The sequence below is a fragment of the Anarhichas minor genome, unplaced genomic scaffold (assembly GCF_050575085.1).
Source record: "Anarhichas minor isolate MPS153535 unplaced genomic scaffold, ASM5057508v1 ptg000009l, whole genome shotgun sequence".
Lineage (NCBI taxonomy): Eukaryota > Metazoa > Chordata > Actinopteri > Perciformes > Anarhichadidae > Anarhichas > Anarhichas minor.
This window is the reverse complement of record NW_027466455.1, coordinates 554001-571917: the sequence shown is the minus strand read 5'-3', so window position 1 is coordinate 571917 and position 17917 is coordinate 554001. Positions and strand designations below refer to the sequence as shown.

Sequence of the window (17917 nt, the reverse complement as noted above, 5' to 3'; positions counted from 1 at the left end):
AGTAACATCAATATCGTCAACATACATGTCAGTTGTTATTAGGGATTCTTTATTGTGCAGTGTACTAAATTTCTATCTACCCTCTGGTCAGTGGGCATTTACAAGGTATTTCAGAAAAACGTTCAGCTCTGTGACTATAATGTATACATGATACACGGGAAGTAAAAAAAGGCTATTAGTTTTATGCAGAGAACAGTCAAAATCTACCTCTTAAATGACATAATTTTAAAGGTATAGCCCTTATGTCTACTCTAAAAGAGCAAACTATTTATTTATTTATGAATGTACTGAATATCAATGCATACACCAGTGCTTCAACGTAAACACCTTGTTACTCTGGAGCATTGTGTTGTAATGATTTCAAAACACTTTAAACAATGTGCCCATGTCCAAAAACTCTGCTCCACCCGTTTTCATAACGCAGACTTAGAGAACTGACAATGTTTTCAGTAATGTGAGCTCACTCTTTCTTACATAACCTTGATGGAAAAGCAACATTTTACAGCCCATTCTAAAAAACTGCAGTTTAGTGAAAACATTAGTCGATTGTACATTTAGTCATCCTCTGGTTGTGCTCTCAAAATAGCCATTAACTTATTGGCAGCACCCACAGATAATTGAGGTCATATACTTCATTAGCCTTCTGACACTTAAACACTACTTCTCTAAGGCTGAACTGCCACAACTAAATAAAGAATCCATGGCTCATTTGTGCCACATTCTCATTCAGCCCCTGTCCTATATGCATTTCATAACGGCTGTGGATCAACCCATGTGTCCTTGTAAACCAGAGGGGTTGTCCCGAGTCAGCGGTAAATAAGAGGGTGCATTACTCTAACACCACAGCGGAGGGCGACTGTAACACACAGCAGGGTTTTATGGGCAGTGTGGTGTGTCCTCTGGCAGAAACCGTATTGTGAATTGTCAATGCGGATCAAACTTGTGTAGCTGTAACCAAGGATTTAAATGCTCCCTCCCCCATAACCACTAATGCCTGTTGAAGTGGATGTTAACTGAAGTACTCTACAATAGTGTGTCTGAAACTGGTTTCCTGGAGCTGTTATCAGCCCTAAGCTTACAAAGATCACAAAATGAGGGTCTATGTTATGCACAGTTTTTCTATTAATGACTGGACAGGTAAATATCACATCTTGAGAGTTACAGTTTACTCCGTGGTCCAAACAAGTAACTACACTGCAGTCTTCCTTGCATCTTGCACTGCAGCACTGCTAGTTAACACTTCACCGTAAATTGTCACTGTGACAGATTTCTAACTTGCTGGATTATTTCTGCATTGTCACAGCTGGATAGAAGATGCATGCTCGTGCATATGAGTTGAGAAGACGATGTGGACATTAAATCAGGAACACCAGATGTTCTTCAGAGTGTCACCTCAAATCTGTGTGTGTGTGTGTGTGTGTGTGCGTGTGTGTGTGTGTGTGTGTGTGCAGTTGATTTATCCATTCTGACCTGCGATACCTTTCTTTGGGAAACTCATAAAGGGCTGCAGGAATGGTTTCTGCTCTGATCACTCGTGAAAAAGGCGGTTAGAGACGTCTTTGGGTAAAAAAAAATAGTTGGATATGTGAGACAACTCATATTGCAGATTTAATACACTGCCCACACCCACATGTATTGTCATGGGAGAACACAGCAATAGCATGCATGCACACACACCAACTGTTCTCACATTCACTATTTCGTTGCAGACGTCTTTCCTTCTCCCTACTGCTCTTCTCTCTCTCCCCTGTTATAAATGTCACCCTTAGTGTATTTGCTGTCATAAATCATAAATTCCCTTCCTGTACCTCTCTCTCCCCCCTCGCTCTCCCTCTCTTTTCCTTATACAATAGCCCAGACTTGATGTCAGAGGGCAGCCATGTTTAAAGAGTGTGTTTATTATGTGTGTGAGTGTGTATCTTCTACCCCAGTCTTTCCTGTGGCCCCACCCGAGGCTTCACCGGTAAGTTTGTCCAATGCCACTTGCAGGGACACATACATGCATACACGCACGAGAACATACGACACACCCTTCCGTGCACATGAGCAGGAAGTGGCTCGTTAGCACGCACTCCTAGGTACAATATTGCCTTCGTTATTTTCTGCACAAACTCAGTATTCCTGCACGTGTACAAGTGCTCCTAGTCCGAGGTCTTTTTAACTCTCACCACTGAGGGGCTATCTGTCCAACAAGCAATAGGCCTACAGTATGATTTTAACAAGGACTTTGGTGAACATGGAAGTATATTACCGCTTCACATTTGTTACAGAAACCTTTAAGAAAATAACGAGTCACTAAGCACATGCAGATATTTCTACTCCCCCCTCTAATGGTTCCCCTGTGTTTTACAACCAATGTTCAGACTCCAGACCCCTCGTGTGTTTTTATATGTTTGCTCTGAATTCATGCAGTACTTGTGCAAGACGATTTGTTTTACAAGAGGTTGTATAATTATTACCACTTTATAACTCACGACATGTGCGCAGGCTGAGTGGATCTGCATATCCATGCCATTATTCACCCTTGATGAAAGAAATGGGAAGAATGGCATTTTTCCAAATGGCATGCGAATGTGCAGAGCATCTGTCACTGCTAAACTTGAATTTGACACTTTATTCTTGACCTTAAACAGTTTAGTTAGATGAGAATATTTATAATACTCTCCTGTCTGTACGGTAAATATGAGGCTAGAGCCAGTTAGCTTAGTTTAGGGTTAGACTAAAATCAGGGGGAAGCAGCTAGCCTCTATCTGCTAGAAAAAAATCTCCATCCCTGCACCCCTAAAGCTCACAAATTATGCGCTGTTTCTAATTAAAAAATTTTTTAAAAAACAACGTATGCATTATAATTTTATGTGAAAGGAATAGTTTCATATTTTGGGGACTATGAGTATACGCTTTCTTGCCGAGAGTTACATCCGGAGATTGATTTCAATCCTATGTCTGTAGGTAAATATGAGGCTAGCTTAGCACAAAGGTTTAGTGTGTTAATTAGTGGGCTTAAGAGGTGCTGGTAGGTGGATTTTTATTTTACTTTTGAACAAAGCCATGCTAGCTGTTTTGCCATAGTTCCACGAAGCTAAGTTAGCTGGCTGTAGCCGGTAGCTAGTGGTACCAATAGCCTCTAACTCTCAGCAGGAGGAGAAGGAAGCAAATGTGTATTTCCTGAAAAGTCAAGCTAACATGCACTAGCATAAATGTATGTTTTAAGCGTTACTGTGTAAAGCTATCAACAAGATATAAGATTGTTTTTGCATGAACGCTATCTGGAGGGGAAGTAGCAGGTTCTCATTCGGGCTGTGGTTGAGATTGGAGTCTATTTTGAGCAGTTGGAGGAAGAACAGTATCTCGGAGTGTGTGTGTGTGTGTGTGTGTGTGTGTGTGTGTTTGCAAGCACGCTTGCATGTGTATGTTATGGGTGTATTCCCGTTGCTCGAGGACTTCTAGGGTCCCAGAGATAATGTGGAATTCATGAAAGGAATGCCAAGCAGGGGTTCCTTCCTGTCACCTGACTCCATCACTTCCTGTGTTGGGCTTCCTACGTCCGGACCTCCAGGGAGAGACGGGTGAGGCTGCACCTCGACCACGACTCAAGATCTGTTTCAGACTTTCGAGTCTCTGGCGTGATGGAGGGGATTGACTGCGGCCCTCCCTGGTGGGTTTAAGTCTATGGTTTAAGCAGGTCTAATGCAGAGTTGGGCGAAGCTGATTGCCAAACAGAGGTGTCAGGCAAAATTATGAAAAGACGAGGTTTGATAGCAAAGCTGTTGAAATGCTGCCACCCGACTGCTAATTTTAGTCATTAGATAATTAACTGGGGCAAATGAATACGGGCGAAGGTTCAAACAAAATGGATTAAACAAAGAAAGATGCAAGAGAGAAGAATGGCCAATAAAGCAGAGAAGGGACAGATGTAGAACAATAAAAGAGGCAATAAAGTGAAAGAAAGAAGGAGAAAGAGTGGTGGTGGCAGGATCCATATGGGGCCTCTTGTTGTTTGGGCAGCAAAGGGAGAGATGCCAGGTAATGGCTTCCAGACACACGCACACACACGCACACACACACACACATACACACACACTAATTCGATTTGGAAATCTGACAGGAGACTGAGTGGGTGTGTGTATGTGTGTGTATATACCAGAGGCCTTTTCTTTCGAATACTCAAGAGGTCTGATTTCCTCTGCCCATTGGGAGTAGGGCCAGCTAGTCTCAGTGTGTGTGTGTGTGTGTGTGTGTGTGTGTGTGTGTGTGTGTGTGTGTGTGTGTGTGTGTGTGTGTTTGCAAGCACTGGGGGTTAATGTATGCTTTCAATCACAGCTCTAGTGGGGAGAAATCAGATCCATGCAGCATTGATGTGGACCTCAAGGTCCACACATACAAATCTACACACATACACACACACACACACAAAGCATAAGAAAACACTTACATGTATTGGGTAAGACTGCAGCGAATGCATTTGCCATGGTTTAAACTGATTGTCATGGATACAACTCTCAGACCTAACAGTGATATGGATCTTCTTTTAGATCGGCAATAAAACAAACATATTTCCAAACCATTCACTGAACCATTTGCATTTAGAATTGTTCATTATTTGTTACATGTTGACAGAACACACCTCACCGCTTCCTGCTTTTGTCTGCAAAGTTAGAAAGTTGTACACAAAGGTTATGAAAAGGTCAACGGAGCAGCTACAGCAACAAGGAACGTTTTTAGGGAAAAAAAGACAAAGAAGTGGAAGGAGACAAAGACAGATAAATAATTAAAACAAATAGCGACAGCATGTGAAGTGATGAAAAGAGAAGCAAGGAGGAGGACAGGAAGAGATAATTAAACAGAGGAAGGATAGATATGGAGGAGTGGGAGGGGATGGAGAGGGCAAGATGACTTAATACACCGCCCGCTCTGGAATACTCCACCCTCAGTCTCCAACACACACACACACACACACACTACAATTTCCCAGTGAGGTAAATCCCCCAGCATTCCCCCCATATGCGCTGTCACAGCCCTCCCACTCTTCCAACTTGTGTGTGTGTGTGTGTGTCACCACTCTTCTCTGACATTCCTGCGTTGAGCGAAGAGGCAGCGAGCTCGGCTGCAGAGAGACAGAACTACAAATGCAACTCACAACTTCTTTGGGGAAAGTTCTACTTTTCTCAGAAGAAGAAGAAGAAAAATAGTCCTTTTTTCTTAAAGTTGCAACTCGTCCCACTGTTGGCTTTTCTGACTAGGGAATTCAAAATGTGGGACGTCTGCCTGCAGATGCAGATGCAGCTGGGAAGTTTTGTATCAAGGGATTTCTAGAGAAGCATCCTATCCAGTCCCAGTTTCCTCCTGTTCTTCTCCTCTCCATCGCCCTCCCTTACTCCAAACTTCGGACTGCGGATTGTTGGGGAATACTTTTGGAGAGGCAAAAACAGAACAAGGGCATAGTGCTGCAGCAGCGTACAAAGAGGTGAGTTAAGATTCAAAGCACTTATAATTGTTGATGTTGCTCTTGGTCCTATGGCGGTTTAATGCATTTTTTTATAAGCAGTTTTGGACAAACGCATTCATCAAAACTTGTGTCGTCTGCTCTCTTTTGAGTTGCCTTTTAGTTTCTGAGCTACAAACTTTCAGGTTTGTATTGTTTTGCATTAACGGTTCTGTTATGAACTGTCAAAGATTAATAATGATGAGCACTAAAGAAGCCCGCCTTGCCAGTAAATCTGCCATATACTGAAAAGTGAGAGAGCTCTATAGTTAATGGTGCATAAAAGTGGAGGGTGTTGCACAATCTGTCCTTAATGTAATGTCTCGGGGGAGTCTGAGTTGCTTGTTCTGCTGATCCCCTGCAAGCTCTAAGTCGTGTGTCTCAGAAAGAGAGAGAGAGAAGAAAGGAATTGAGGGGCAAAGGGGTGGGGGGGGGGGGGATTGTAAATCGTCCACTGCACATTGATCTCACAGAGACAACAGGATGCAACAGAAACAGAAGGAAAGAAAAAAGTATGTGCAAGAGAGATGAAGCAGGGAAGAGATGTGGAGTTTCAACCTCTGGTTTTATCATCAAACAGCAAGGACAGGCCCTGTGAAAGAAAGCCAGTGACAACAGTACACATCACAAATGTTCAAACGTTTCGGGCACATGCCTGAATAAAGACCAGATGTTGCATGCGTGTACTCGAAGAAAGGATGTCAGACCAACTCCCGGTCTCTTTCTCTCACTTTCTCAATCACACACTTACAGAACGAGGTTTAAACAAACACAGCTTTGTTCGATTGGACTCCTCTGTTTAGTTTGCTCTTGGCTCAGATCACACACACACACACGCACAAGCCAATGTAAACTAACACACACACACACACACACACATACTCAAAAAGACACAAAGTAAATGTATGCGCAGGAGGAAATACAGTCGGCATAGAGACAACCCAATAATTAGGATTATATACAGCATATATTTTAACAGTTTCTCTCACTTTTTACACATTTTATTGTTTGTTTAACCCAGACAAAAAGATGGTTCATATAACATTTACATATTTAGTATTTGGCAGACATTCTGATTCATAAACTCAAACCTGAAATCTTCCCAAAGCAACCAGTTAATGGCGTCTGAGCAGTCGTAGTAGCTGGGAACCTGAAGTTCAAGTGTGCTGTAAGAAGATGGTCGGGGGTGTGTCTTCTTCACTTCCCCTCCTTGGCCGAAGAATATCTTCGGTGTGTCCAAAATTGCTCCCACTATCTCATGCACTGTATTTCTTTTACGTCATTTTATTTGGAGGCCATAAATCATTCATTACTCTTTTTGCACCATGTTGGTGTTGCTGTGTTTCTCCGCAGACCCTGGCTCCTGTAAAGATGGCTGACGTGGCGCAGCCGGACCCCGGCAGCCTGCAGATACCTGGTGAGACACAAATACACAGTACTGTACGGTTCATACACATGCTACGTTACTATATCAACCTTATCAGAATGACTCACTTCTCTCTCTGGTTATCTTTTGGAGAGTGAATACGCCGACCTCTCCGTGTCCCTCTCCCACTTGGGAATATTACTCTTATCAGATTCCAGTCATTCCAGTTCACTAAAATCATTCAATTCGACATCTGCAGCTCCAGGTCAGGAAAATAAGGTCTCCATGTGTGCTAGCAGCAGCAGTTGATGACAGTCCAATAATGGCTCTTTCCTTGTGATAAGAGAGTGGCTGCATAGCGCCTCAAACACACAGATTTCTTTTGGGCTATTCCGTCTATTTTCCAGTGGAGTACGTGTGTGTGGCGTAATGCTGAAACATGTTTATAATGAGATTTTAATCGTCAGCCACCACTGTGTATCCTTTTTCTCTTTCCCTTCCTCCTCCTCTTTCTCTATCTCCATTCATTCCCAGGTGATCATTTATCAGCCCCTTCATCGCCTGCGACAGCTAGAAATGACTGCAGCATCGCACCCCTCACACCCTCACCCTCACCGGTAACTATGCACACACACAAATACACACACACATTCACCACTGACACTCGCACACACCCTTTCTCCTTTCTACTTATTTTCTTTATATTTAGCCCCTAAACACGACCTATTAACCCACATCCACGTCTCACTGTCATTAGTGGTTTATAATAACACTCAGAGTTTAAAGTGAAGACTTAACGCATTCCCCAATATAGACTACAATCTGTGTTAAAAAAATATCTACATTTCAGCACTAAAGGAGGAGAGGAAAGGAGAGGAGAGGAGAGGAGAGGAGACGAGAGGAAAGGAGAGGAAAGGAGAGGAGAGGAAAGGAAAGGAGAGGAGTGGAGAGGAGAGGAGAGGAGAGGAGAGGAGAGGAGAGGAGAGGAGAGGAGAGGAAATGAGGGGAGAGGAAAGGAGAGGAGAGGAGAGGAAAGGAGAGGAGTGGAGAGGAGAGGAGAGGAGAGGAGAGGAGAGGAGAGGAGAGGAAAGGAGAGGAGTGGAGAGGAGAGGAGAGGAGAGGAGAGGAAAGGAGGGGTTTTAACACTCCCTATCTGGACACATTTACATGGCAATCTATTAAATAGGAGTAATCATGAAGAATCAGTATATCAGTGCCGTCTACCAATCACACAAACTCTCCCTTTCAGATGGTGGAGGTCAGACCCAGGATGTCCTGTCCGTTCTCAGTTGTCGTGGCGATAGACTTTGGGACGACCTCCAGCGGCTACGCGTTCAGCTTCACGCGGGACTCAGAAGCCATTCACATGATGAAGTAAGAGCCTGAGTGTATTGTCTTCATTTCACTTTCTGTTCTTTTATTATGTACCCTTGACATCTTTTTTCTTCCTTCCCGTGCAGGCGCTGGGAGGGCGGAGACCCAGGGGTGGCCAATCAGAAGAGCCCGACTTCTCTGCTGCTGACTCCTGATTTGCGGTTCCACAGTTTTGGGTTTGCGGCCCGGGACTTCTACCACGACCTGGACCCAGAGGAGGCCCGGCACTGGCTGTACTTCGATAAGTTCAAGATGAAGCTCCACAGCACAAGTGTAAGAGAGATCAGGAGAATCAGATGACAAAGGTGGAATACATGGGTAAAAGTGATAGAAAGCCAATTTTAAGTAATACATCCTAACAAAACAGGGGCCAATTTGCATCGAACTGCATTGTGGGAGGTGTTGGATCCAGTGTTTTTGGAATTTAGACTATAATAGGGATTACAAAATATGGATATCTTTCCCTCTACTGCTTCAATTTTGACCTTCTTTTAACTCACTCAGGACCTCACCATGGAGACAGAGCTGGAGGCGGTCAACGGACGGAGGGTCAGAGCCATCGAGGTCTTTGCTCACGCCCTGCACTTCTTCAGGGAACATGCTCTAAAGGTGCACTTTAAAGCCCCAGTTTATGACTGCAGTATGGTGCCTCATGGTGGACACGTTTATGCACTGGATTATATGCGTGTGATGTATTTATATATGGCTTATATATGTAAACCTTTACTTTGCAAGCCAAGGTGTAGAGATGACTTAGAGATGTTTGCTGCACTGTAGCTCCTAAAGTGCTTTGCTTTGATGGAAGCTAATAACTCGAGTTCAATTTTTGAGTGTTTTACCAAAGAAAGTGTTTCATTGATCCGGTTTCAGGAGGTGAAGGACCAGTCGTCATCGGTGGTGGAGGGAGAAGAGATCAGATGGGTAATCACCGTCCCCGCTGTGTGGAGACAACCTGCCAAACAGTTCATGAGAGAGGCTGCATACCTGGTACGAACACACACACACACATGCACACACTATATATTGATGAATCCACGCATAGAGCAATAGATATGAAAGATTACAAACTTGTTCTGGTCTGACAAAAACAGGCTTTTTTCCTACAAAAATCCTCTATTGTTAATTACCTTGTTTTATGAAAAGTTGAGAGATATATGGTTTTGACTGAACAACGACATGTGGCCATCAATGGCTGCCAGTATCGTACATACATGTAACTATAAAGGCTCCTGGTTGTGTGACTTCAACTTTTCAAAATCAGAGCCGTGTGTGTGACAGAGAGAGATGATGAACAAGGAAGGGAGATGGAAAGAAAGACAGCGTAAAAGGCATGAGATAAAGGCTGTGTGATTAATGTTCCCATGGAGGATCACTTACTATCTACACACACACACAGACACACACACGCACACACACAGATCATAACGCTGCACTTTTGCCTCCATCCTTCTCGTATATCTTCCCATCAACACACACACTTGCTGTACAAGTCACAATGACTTGTAGGAAGTGTGCGTACATGGACAGGAATGCAGGGAGTCCTATCTCAATACACATCGATGAGAATGGACCGACCTGTGTGTGTGTGTGTGTGTGTGTGTGTGTGTGTGTGTGTGTGAGAGACAGAGAGTATGTACTTGTACAGTACATATGCAATAGTTCATGGGAAAGACTGTACAACTTTTACCTTTTAATGCCACGCTCATTCTTGTTCTCTTACTGTTCATTTAAAAAAAATGTTACACACACACACCCACAGGTTTTCCCACCTTTATCTCTCATCTGCCCTTCACTCACCCAGGTACATACATAAACAGTCCGATGCATACACACTGGCGTACAGGCACACACACCCTGCGCTGGCTCCCAGCTTGAGGCCGTCGGGGTGTGTGTGCTTCCTGCTGGTGATGATGTCATCACAAGTGAACAATGAGGGAGACCGGCATACAAACACAGGAAGTGGTGTCCAGACCCCCGCCCTGCACACACACACATACACACACACACACACATCATTCAACCACTCAACTTTACACCCAATACATCAAGACTGTGCTTATACACCAGCTCTCCTCTCCTAATGGCACTTAGCATTTGTATATACAGACCAAAGCAGTATCAACATGCATGTCTAAAAGCATGATGGAGTTTTGAGAGTGGCCTTTTTGCAGTACTAGTATGTCTAACTCTTTTCTTTCTCTTGTTCAGGCCCCTTAGTATCTCAATGTTTCTCTCCCTCTCTGTCCGTCTTGTGTCCTCCAGGCTGGTCTGGTGTCTCCCGACTGTCCCGAGCAGCTCCTCATCGCGCTGGAACCCGAAGCTGCGTCCATTTACTGCCGTAAGCTCCGCCTCCACCAGGTGCTTGACCTGAGCTTGCAGCCAATCGCGAATGGCTTTGATCTGGAAGGGTCCCGGCCCTTTGACTCCAGCTTCAGGCAAGGTAGTGAAGCGAGAGAGTGTGTATTTCTGTGTGTGTACTTTTGTATGCGTGTGAGTGTGTGTGTGTGTGCGTGTGTGAAAGTGTTCTTGTGGACTTTGTCATTAGCATAAGCATGAAACCACAGTGTGTTCATGGAAATGTTGTCGGATTCCACTTGGGGATTGTGGTTTATGCAAAGGACCAACTGGGTTTGTTTGTGTGTGAGATCTGACTTCAGATACTTCTCGTGGTTTCTCCTCAGAAGACTGAGCATTTTTCTAGATTTTGTGGTATTCTATTATCTTATGTGTATTTTGTGGCAATGTGGCTTTTCAATTCATTATTGCAAAGTTATTTGTGGCATCCAGGGTCGATTTTCTGCATAGACGATGCTTGTGACTGGCAGTGAGAGCAGAGCATGGGCATTAAAACTCTTGTTCTTTGATAAAAAAGTCAAATGCGCAAACCTATGCATATAAAAACATGAGGGGAGATCTTAACTACGCCTCCAACAATGCAACGGGCTTCAAATGTTAAAGGTGAGCTTTGTAAAAAACCTGCATACTACATTCAGATTCTGAGCCAATAACGATGGCACAAAGTCATGCTCATAATTGCAACGAGGAAGCATTTTGTATTTGCTGAAGCTGTGATTTGAGCCTCTGACATTTTCTTTCTGGAGCACTTTATAGCACTCGGGGTTAGCGCATCAAGCTGTAAACACAACACTGGCATGTTATCACGCCATAAGGTTGATTTGGCAAACGTGTATGCAGACAGTTCCCAATGTACACACTGTACTCACGCACCTTTTAGCTCTGTTTGGGTCCCCGCTCATGAGGGAAACAAGTGCTCCGCTCTGTATGTTACCTATCAGTCATTTGGTGCTCGGCTGAAAGTGAACCCAAACCAGAAAACCAAAACAATGAGCTGAAAGATGCTAAAACACTACCATAGAGCTGAGAGGAACCGCACAGTTGGGTGATGGTTCTCTGCAGGTTTTGGTTACAAGAGACTTCTTTAACATTACAAATTAGTCATTTGACCTATTGTTGATATAACAATATTGAATAGTGGAGCTAAAGTGGAGAAAAACACCTCCAGAACCAGAAACTCCTTTCACTTTGCAACTCTATAGTATGTGGACCCACAAGGTTATATGACTGCATAACTTTTCAAAATAAAAGGACAAAAGAGACTATGACTGAGTGGAAACATGACTTTCGCCACGACTACATTAAAGCTGCAGGGAGAACATTTGTGTTTGCAGCAGCTGCAGGAAAATGCTACCAAATTTGCAGCAAAGGGCGAACAAGGTGATGGATGCACAATTCAGCGAACGAACACGGCGTCCAAAATCCCCTGCACAGGCCCACTTACACATACGCATTACACAGGGCCACGCACACAGAGAACATTCACACACACACACACACACACACACACACACACACACACACACACACGACAACACACACACTAGCCACAGGATATTGTAATTGGAACAAGGTGCAGGGAGACTCATGATCTCACTCCCCCCCCCCCCCCCCCAGCCTATCATTCTCCCTCTCCTTCACTCGCGTTCATTTGTCTTTTTAACATTCCCTCCCCCTCCGACTTTCTTTCTGCCAGGTCGCACACTTTGCAAGGACTCCGCAGACACAGACCGCCACACAAACAGACATACAGTATTTCCACACACACACACACACACACACTTGGCATCACGGTCGTCATGGTTTTTTCTATCTTTAGCTTCTATTCCACCTCATTTCGTCTCCAAAGATAGCACAGGGGAGTCATTAACTCACACACACGGACACACACATGCATTTTCTTTTCTGCTGTTTCATGAAAATGGTTTCCAGACTTGCATTTCATTCATCAACCCCATACAAAGACACACACACACACACACACACACACATACATGCATTACCTCGTGCGTCATCCAGAGCCTTAACAACTGCAAGAGTATTTGCTTTCAAGACAATGTACTCATTGTTGCTCAATAATTGCTCTTTCTTTCTGATTATCGTGGTGTGTAGCACTCATGGGGTTTGAGGGAACTTGGTAAAAACCACTTGAACCTAAATTATTCAAAGAGTTTCACTCCAAACCTATTACAACACACATACAGTTACATCAGGACCCAAGCTTTGCCATAACCCTGTCAAAGAGTTTGTGTTATTAAAAGCCAAAGACGGAGAAATATGACCTTTTTTTTCTTTCGTTCCTTTGATCTGCAGTTAATTGTCATCTTAAAAGCCCTCATGTCTCATTTCATGGTTTATGTGCATGCATGAAGGCCTATGCGTGTATCTGCTCTGTCAAACAGGCTGTCAGGTGTTTTGTATTTCTGTCAGCTGTGTTAAGAGTGTGTCCTGCTTTCATTGGCCTCCGTCCATCCATACTCTTAACCTGCCAGTCGGGCAGTTTACATGTTGAGAGCGAAGAAAAAAAGTGAGAGCATTTCCAACAAATTGCTTCTGTCATGTGAAAACATCAGGACTCTGGTTTTTCCTGTTTTACTTGGATCCAAAGACTTTATGCTATTCATTGAGTAAATGCTACGGCCTCGTGACTTATGGAACTTATGGAATTAAATTACAAAACATTTATCTTCATTGGGTTGTTTTTGCTTGAGCCAGAATGCATTGAGCATTAGTGTAACACAAGCTGCGCCGATATGTTTTCACAGAAAAGACAAAAAAAACGTTTGAATACAAGCGGTGCAAGGTGGTGAAAGGTGACGATGCCTCTTGGGGCCCACAGCTGGAGAGAGAGTCCATATACATTCTTGTTGAATTGTTTATATTAAGAAAAGAGGGGCCCAGAGCAATATTTCAGGGGCACAATAACTCCTGCTTGTGCTCCTGGGACCCAGAAATCCTTGCTATGCCCCTGAAGAACTGGAGAACTGCAGAGCATCACATGGGCTTTTAAAACTCTTTTGCTGAAAACGACGTTCAACCGTTATCTTTTGCCTCGCTGTGACTTTTTGATCTGATTTAATGACCTAAGCTATTTCAGATGTGTGTATTAAAAACTGAGGCACATAGTGTACCTGTGTGTGTGTGTGTTCAGCTTTGTGTTCGCTTGTTGCAGCGAGGGAGCAGTTGAGGCGATCCAGACACAGCAGGACCTTCCTGGTGGAGAGCGGAACTGGAGAGCTGTGGTCTGAGCTGCAGACTGGTAAGACTGTGTGTGTGTGTGTGTGTGTGTGTGTGTTTTTGAGAGGGACATACAGACCCCACATGTCGGAGATATTGATGGCTTTGACTTTTAACCCCAGCCGGTTGACTTTTAGCAGCAGACACACCTACTCTCTCATTTCTACTAACCCTCAGTTTTATTTACTGCATGTGTGCTTTTCCAGTCCAGCGCGGTTGCCTTTATATTTGCACTATTGTGAGGATAAAGTCCTTATATTTTGAGAGAAATAAAGTCTAAATGTTGCAAGAATAAACTCATAATTATACAAGAACAGGGTCGCAATAAAATAAGTTTTTTTTTTTTTTTTTTACAACCCTGTGTCCAGTTTTGCCTGACATGATAAAATCCTACCCAGGCACAATTAAACTCACCCATATCTGTGGTTTTACACACAGTCTTTTCTCTCTGTTGAGCCGTGACAACAATCTAAGGAGCCACGCGCCCCTTGCTGACCCTTTCTGAACCCTTTCCTGTCCACACACACACACACACACAAACACACACACACATATGAAAGACCCAGCCCATGGGACTCTCCCCAGACAGGGAGAGTCCGCCCTCCTCCTACATTTTTCGTGCTTGTTGCTTGTTAACTGTCTCGCTCTCTCACTCACTTACACGCGCTTTAGGGTGTGGTCAGCTAAAGTCAGAGTAACTAAGCCAAAACTGGCTCTGATCGCTTTACGGATCACAAACACGCGCACTAGCAGAGGGAGCGCAGCAATCACAGATGTCTGGAGACTGTTCATGTTTCGGGGTCTGCTGGTTGAAGAGTTTCAGGGGAAACACACACACACACACACACACACACACACACACACTGGAAACATGACATTTAGACATTCCACAAAAATGAAGACACGTTATCCACAATCCACAATTTCCTCCTACAAATTGAGGAGAAACAGAGTGTTCCTACAGTGTAAAATATTTCCTGTCCCGGAAATCAAGCCAGTTTTAACAGATTTTATTTAAATGCTTGGCGTTCCCAGGACACTGAAGGTATTGAATCGTGCGTGTTCGTGCACTCTTTGTGTAGGTGACAGGTATATTGTTGCCGACTGCGGAGGAGGAACGGTTGACCTGACAGTCCATCAAATCGAGCAGCCACAGGGAACACTCAAAGAGCTCTACAAGGCCTCAGGTACAACCATTCACACAATCTGCCAAAACACATAAAAATAAACCCCCCCTGCGGTTTCCAAATGGGAGTTTTTCTTCCAGGCGGTCCATACGGTGCCATCGGAGTAGACCTGGCCTTCGAAGCCATGCTGTGCCAGATCTTCGGCGAGGACTTCATCCAGAGCTTCAAAGCCAAGCGGCCGGCGGCCTGGGTGGACCTCACCATCGCGTTCGAAGCGAGGAAACGGACGGCGGCGCCGGGCAGGACCAACGCCCTCAACATCTCCCTTCCCTTCTCTTTCATCGACTTCTACAAGAGACAGAGGGGGCAGAGTGTGGAGGCCGCCCTGAGGAGGAGCAAGTGAGTGTGTGAGCAGTCCGATTAACTAATGGATTGATTTAGTGTGTGTGTAACACTAAAGATGCAAACTCTCTCCTCCGTGTGTGTGTGTGTGTCAGGATGAACATAGTGAAGTGGTCGTCCCAGGGGATGCTGCGGCTGACACAGGAAGCCATGAACGAGCTCTTCCAGCCCACCATCGTCAGCATCGTCAAACACATCGGTGAGACACACACAGAGACACTTGTGCAGACTAGCGCAGCTTTAACTTACAGACTCTCTTGAACTGCCCAAACCTCACAAGGATGACAACTTGGGTCATGGGACAAAGAGTGGATGGATGTATGAAATTAAAGATCTTTTACCTCCCCTCACAGAGGAGCTGATGGCAAAGCCGGAGGTGCGCGGTGTGCGTTTCCTCTTCCTGGTCGGCGGTTTCGCAGAGTCGCCCATGCTGCAGAAAGCAGTCCAGAGAGCGCTGGGGCAGGCGTGTCGCATCATCATCCCCCATGACGTTGGGCTGACCATACTGAAGGGCGCCGTGCTCTTCGGGCTGGATCCCACCGTGGTGGGTTCTCAGGATCACCCGTTGGTAACAGAGCAGCTCTTTCACACCTTTTTCCTTTAACAGCCTTCTCTCTCGCAGGTCCGAGTGCGTCGATGCCCCCTGATCTACGGCGTCGGCGTCTTGAACCGGTTCGTGGAGGGGCGCCACCCCCGCGACAAACTCCTCATCAAGGAGGGCCGCGAGTGGTGCACCGACATCCTCGACCGCTTCGTCTGCGTCGACCAGTCGGTGGCTCTGGGCGAGGTCGTGAGGCGGAGCTACACGCCCGCTCGCGTGGGCCAGCGGAAGATCATCATAAACATCTACTGCAGCTCGACGGAGGACGTTGCCTACATCACCGACCCCGGGGTCAGGAAGTGCGGGACGATAACTTTGGACCTACCGGAACCGTTACCGCTACCGGGAGCAGTGGGCGGAGCAGGGGGAGGAGCAGGCCCAGAGAGGAGAGAGATCAAGGCCACCATGCAGTTTGGAGACACGGAGATCAAAGTCACAGCCGTTGACGTCTTGTCTAACCGCACCGTCCGGGCTTCCATAGACTTCCTGTCTAACTGAGGAGGAGCAGGAAGTAGAGACGAGGATTGGAAAACACTGATTCTAGGGATGATGACTGTAGAAAAAAAAACCGGTACTTTGGGCGTCGGCTTTGCGTTCTAAGAAGAAACTCACATCCTGTAAATCAAACATTTATGCTTCACGTTTACTCATTAGACTAGAAAAAAAAGATCATGAGAGGAACTTTTTAAAAACTCTCCAACCTTCAAAAGCTCCTTTAAAAAACACTTGTCAGCATCTCCTCAACTGAAGGTCGCCCTCTACGTCCAAGAAAAGAAGACATGAATTCAGTGTCACAGGCATTTCCTGCCCAGAAATTATCCAGAGGAACACTTGTATGAACTCTGTAAAAGCAAATGCCGGCAGGTGGCTGAGTGCACATCCCTGCTGCAACGATCACATACCTTCTAATAATTCAACCTGTCCCAGGTGTATTTCTATTGCATAAAACTACCTAGAGTGAGACTCACTCATCTATGTTAAATATGAAGACTGCTGCCTTTCCCCCTCATATAATGAATCATACAGGGATATGTCAAAAGTTGTGGTCTGATACCTCATTTAAATCCTATTTCACTCTCCATTATACAGATATTAATACAACTACATTGACTGCAGCTTTGTTTCTCCATTGGCTATGGTTGTGCTCGACCTAGTGGCGAAAAGACTGAACTACAAGCTGTAGGTTCTATGGGCAGTTCAAAGTTCTCAGCATGCAGGAAACACTCCTACGGTTCCTTCACTGGGAAGGACTGAGGCATTATCGCAGAATATGCATGTTTATCATAAAGTACGTCACCATTCAGGTGTGGAGTTTGGTGTTTCACACTTCGGGAGAAGTTTTTTTTCATTGCAAATCAGGGTAAGAGCATCATCTGTGTGACAAGCTATTTTTTCCAGATTATACTTCATTATACACGTACAGAAATGGGAGTACACTTAATAGCCTGTCCCGTTGCTTTCAACCACATCTGTGTCTTTCTCAGCCGATGGAGTGGGCTCAGGTATTATGGAGATGGCTCAGTTGTCTTCACTAGATGTTATCACATGTTAAAACGTGACTGAAGTTCATTACAACCGAGTAAACTATCAACTAAAGAAGACGGGCTAAATGCATTTAAAAGAGATGAAAAAGTAGAGCTTTAGTTATATTTTGTCTAACTAGTCTTTATTTTCGTTATTCTTAACTCCTGTAGGGGCTTTAACTTTCCCACCTTAAGACATCCTGTTGTGTTCCATTTAAAGCGTCTTTGTATGTTGTGTATGCTGTAATAAACTGTATTCATGTTAGATTATTAGCCACTGGATCATGTTCATCATGCTGACCCAACCTCGCTTCTTCTGAACCGTGCAGGTTGAAAAGTGACTAGCATCATCCTTACATTATTCCAATTTCACGATCCACGGCCTCATATTTTACATTAAAATAAAAACTTTTGTACCATTTTCCCATCCTCCATGGTCTCCATCCTCAA

The 17917-nt window shown here is 44.6% G+C and overlaps 1 protein-coding gene across 1 annotated transcript; it reads left to right on the top strand.

The window, feature by feature from the left end:
- The first annotated feature begins 6853 nt into the window (after window positions 1-6853).
- hspa12b (heat shock protein 12B) lies at window positions 6854-17887 on the top strand. The gene is made up of 13 exons (XM_076086881.1): window positions 6854-6899; window positions 7383-7465; window positions 8098-8222; window positions 8309-8495; window positions 8727-8831; window positions 9093-9209; window positions 10485-10662; window positions 13750-13836; window positions 14897-15001; window positions 15082-15340; window positions 15439-15542; window positions 15697-15887; window positions 15966-17887. Exons 1-13 carry the CDS (start codon window positions 6854-6856, stop codon window positions 16440-16442), a joined length of 2064 nt encoding a protein of 687 aa, XP_075942996.1. The 3' UTR covers window positions 16443-17887.
- The last annotated feature ends 30 nt before the right edge of the window (window positions 17888-17917 follow it).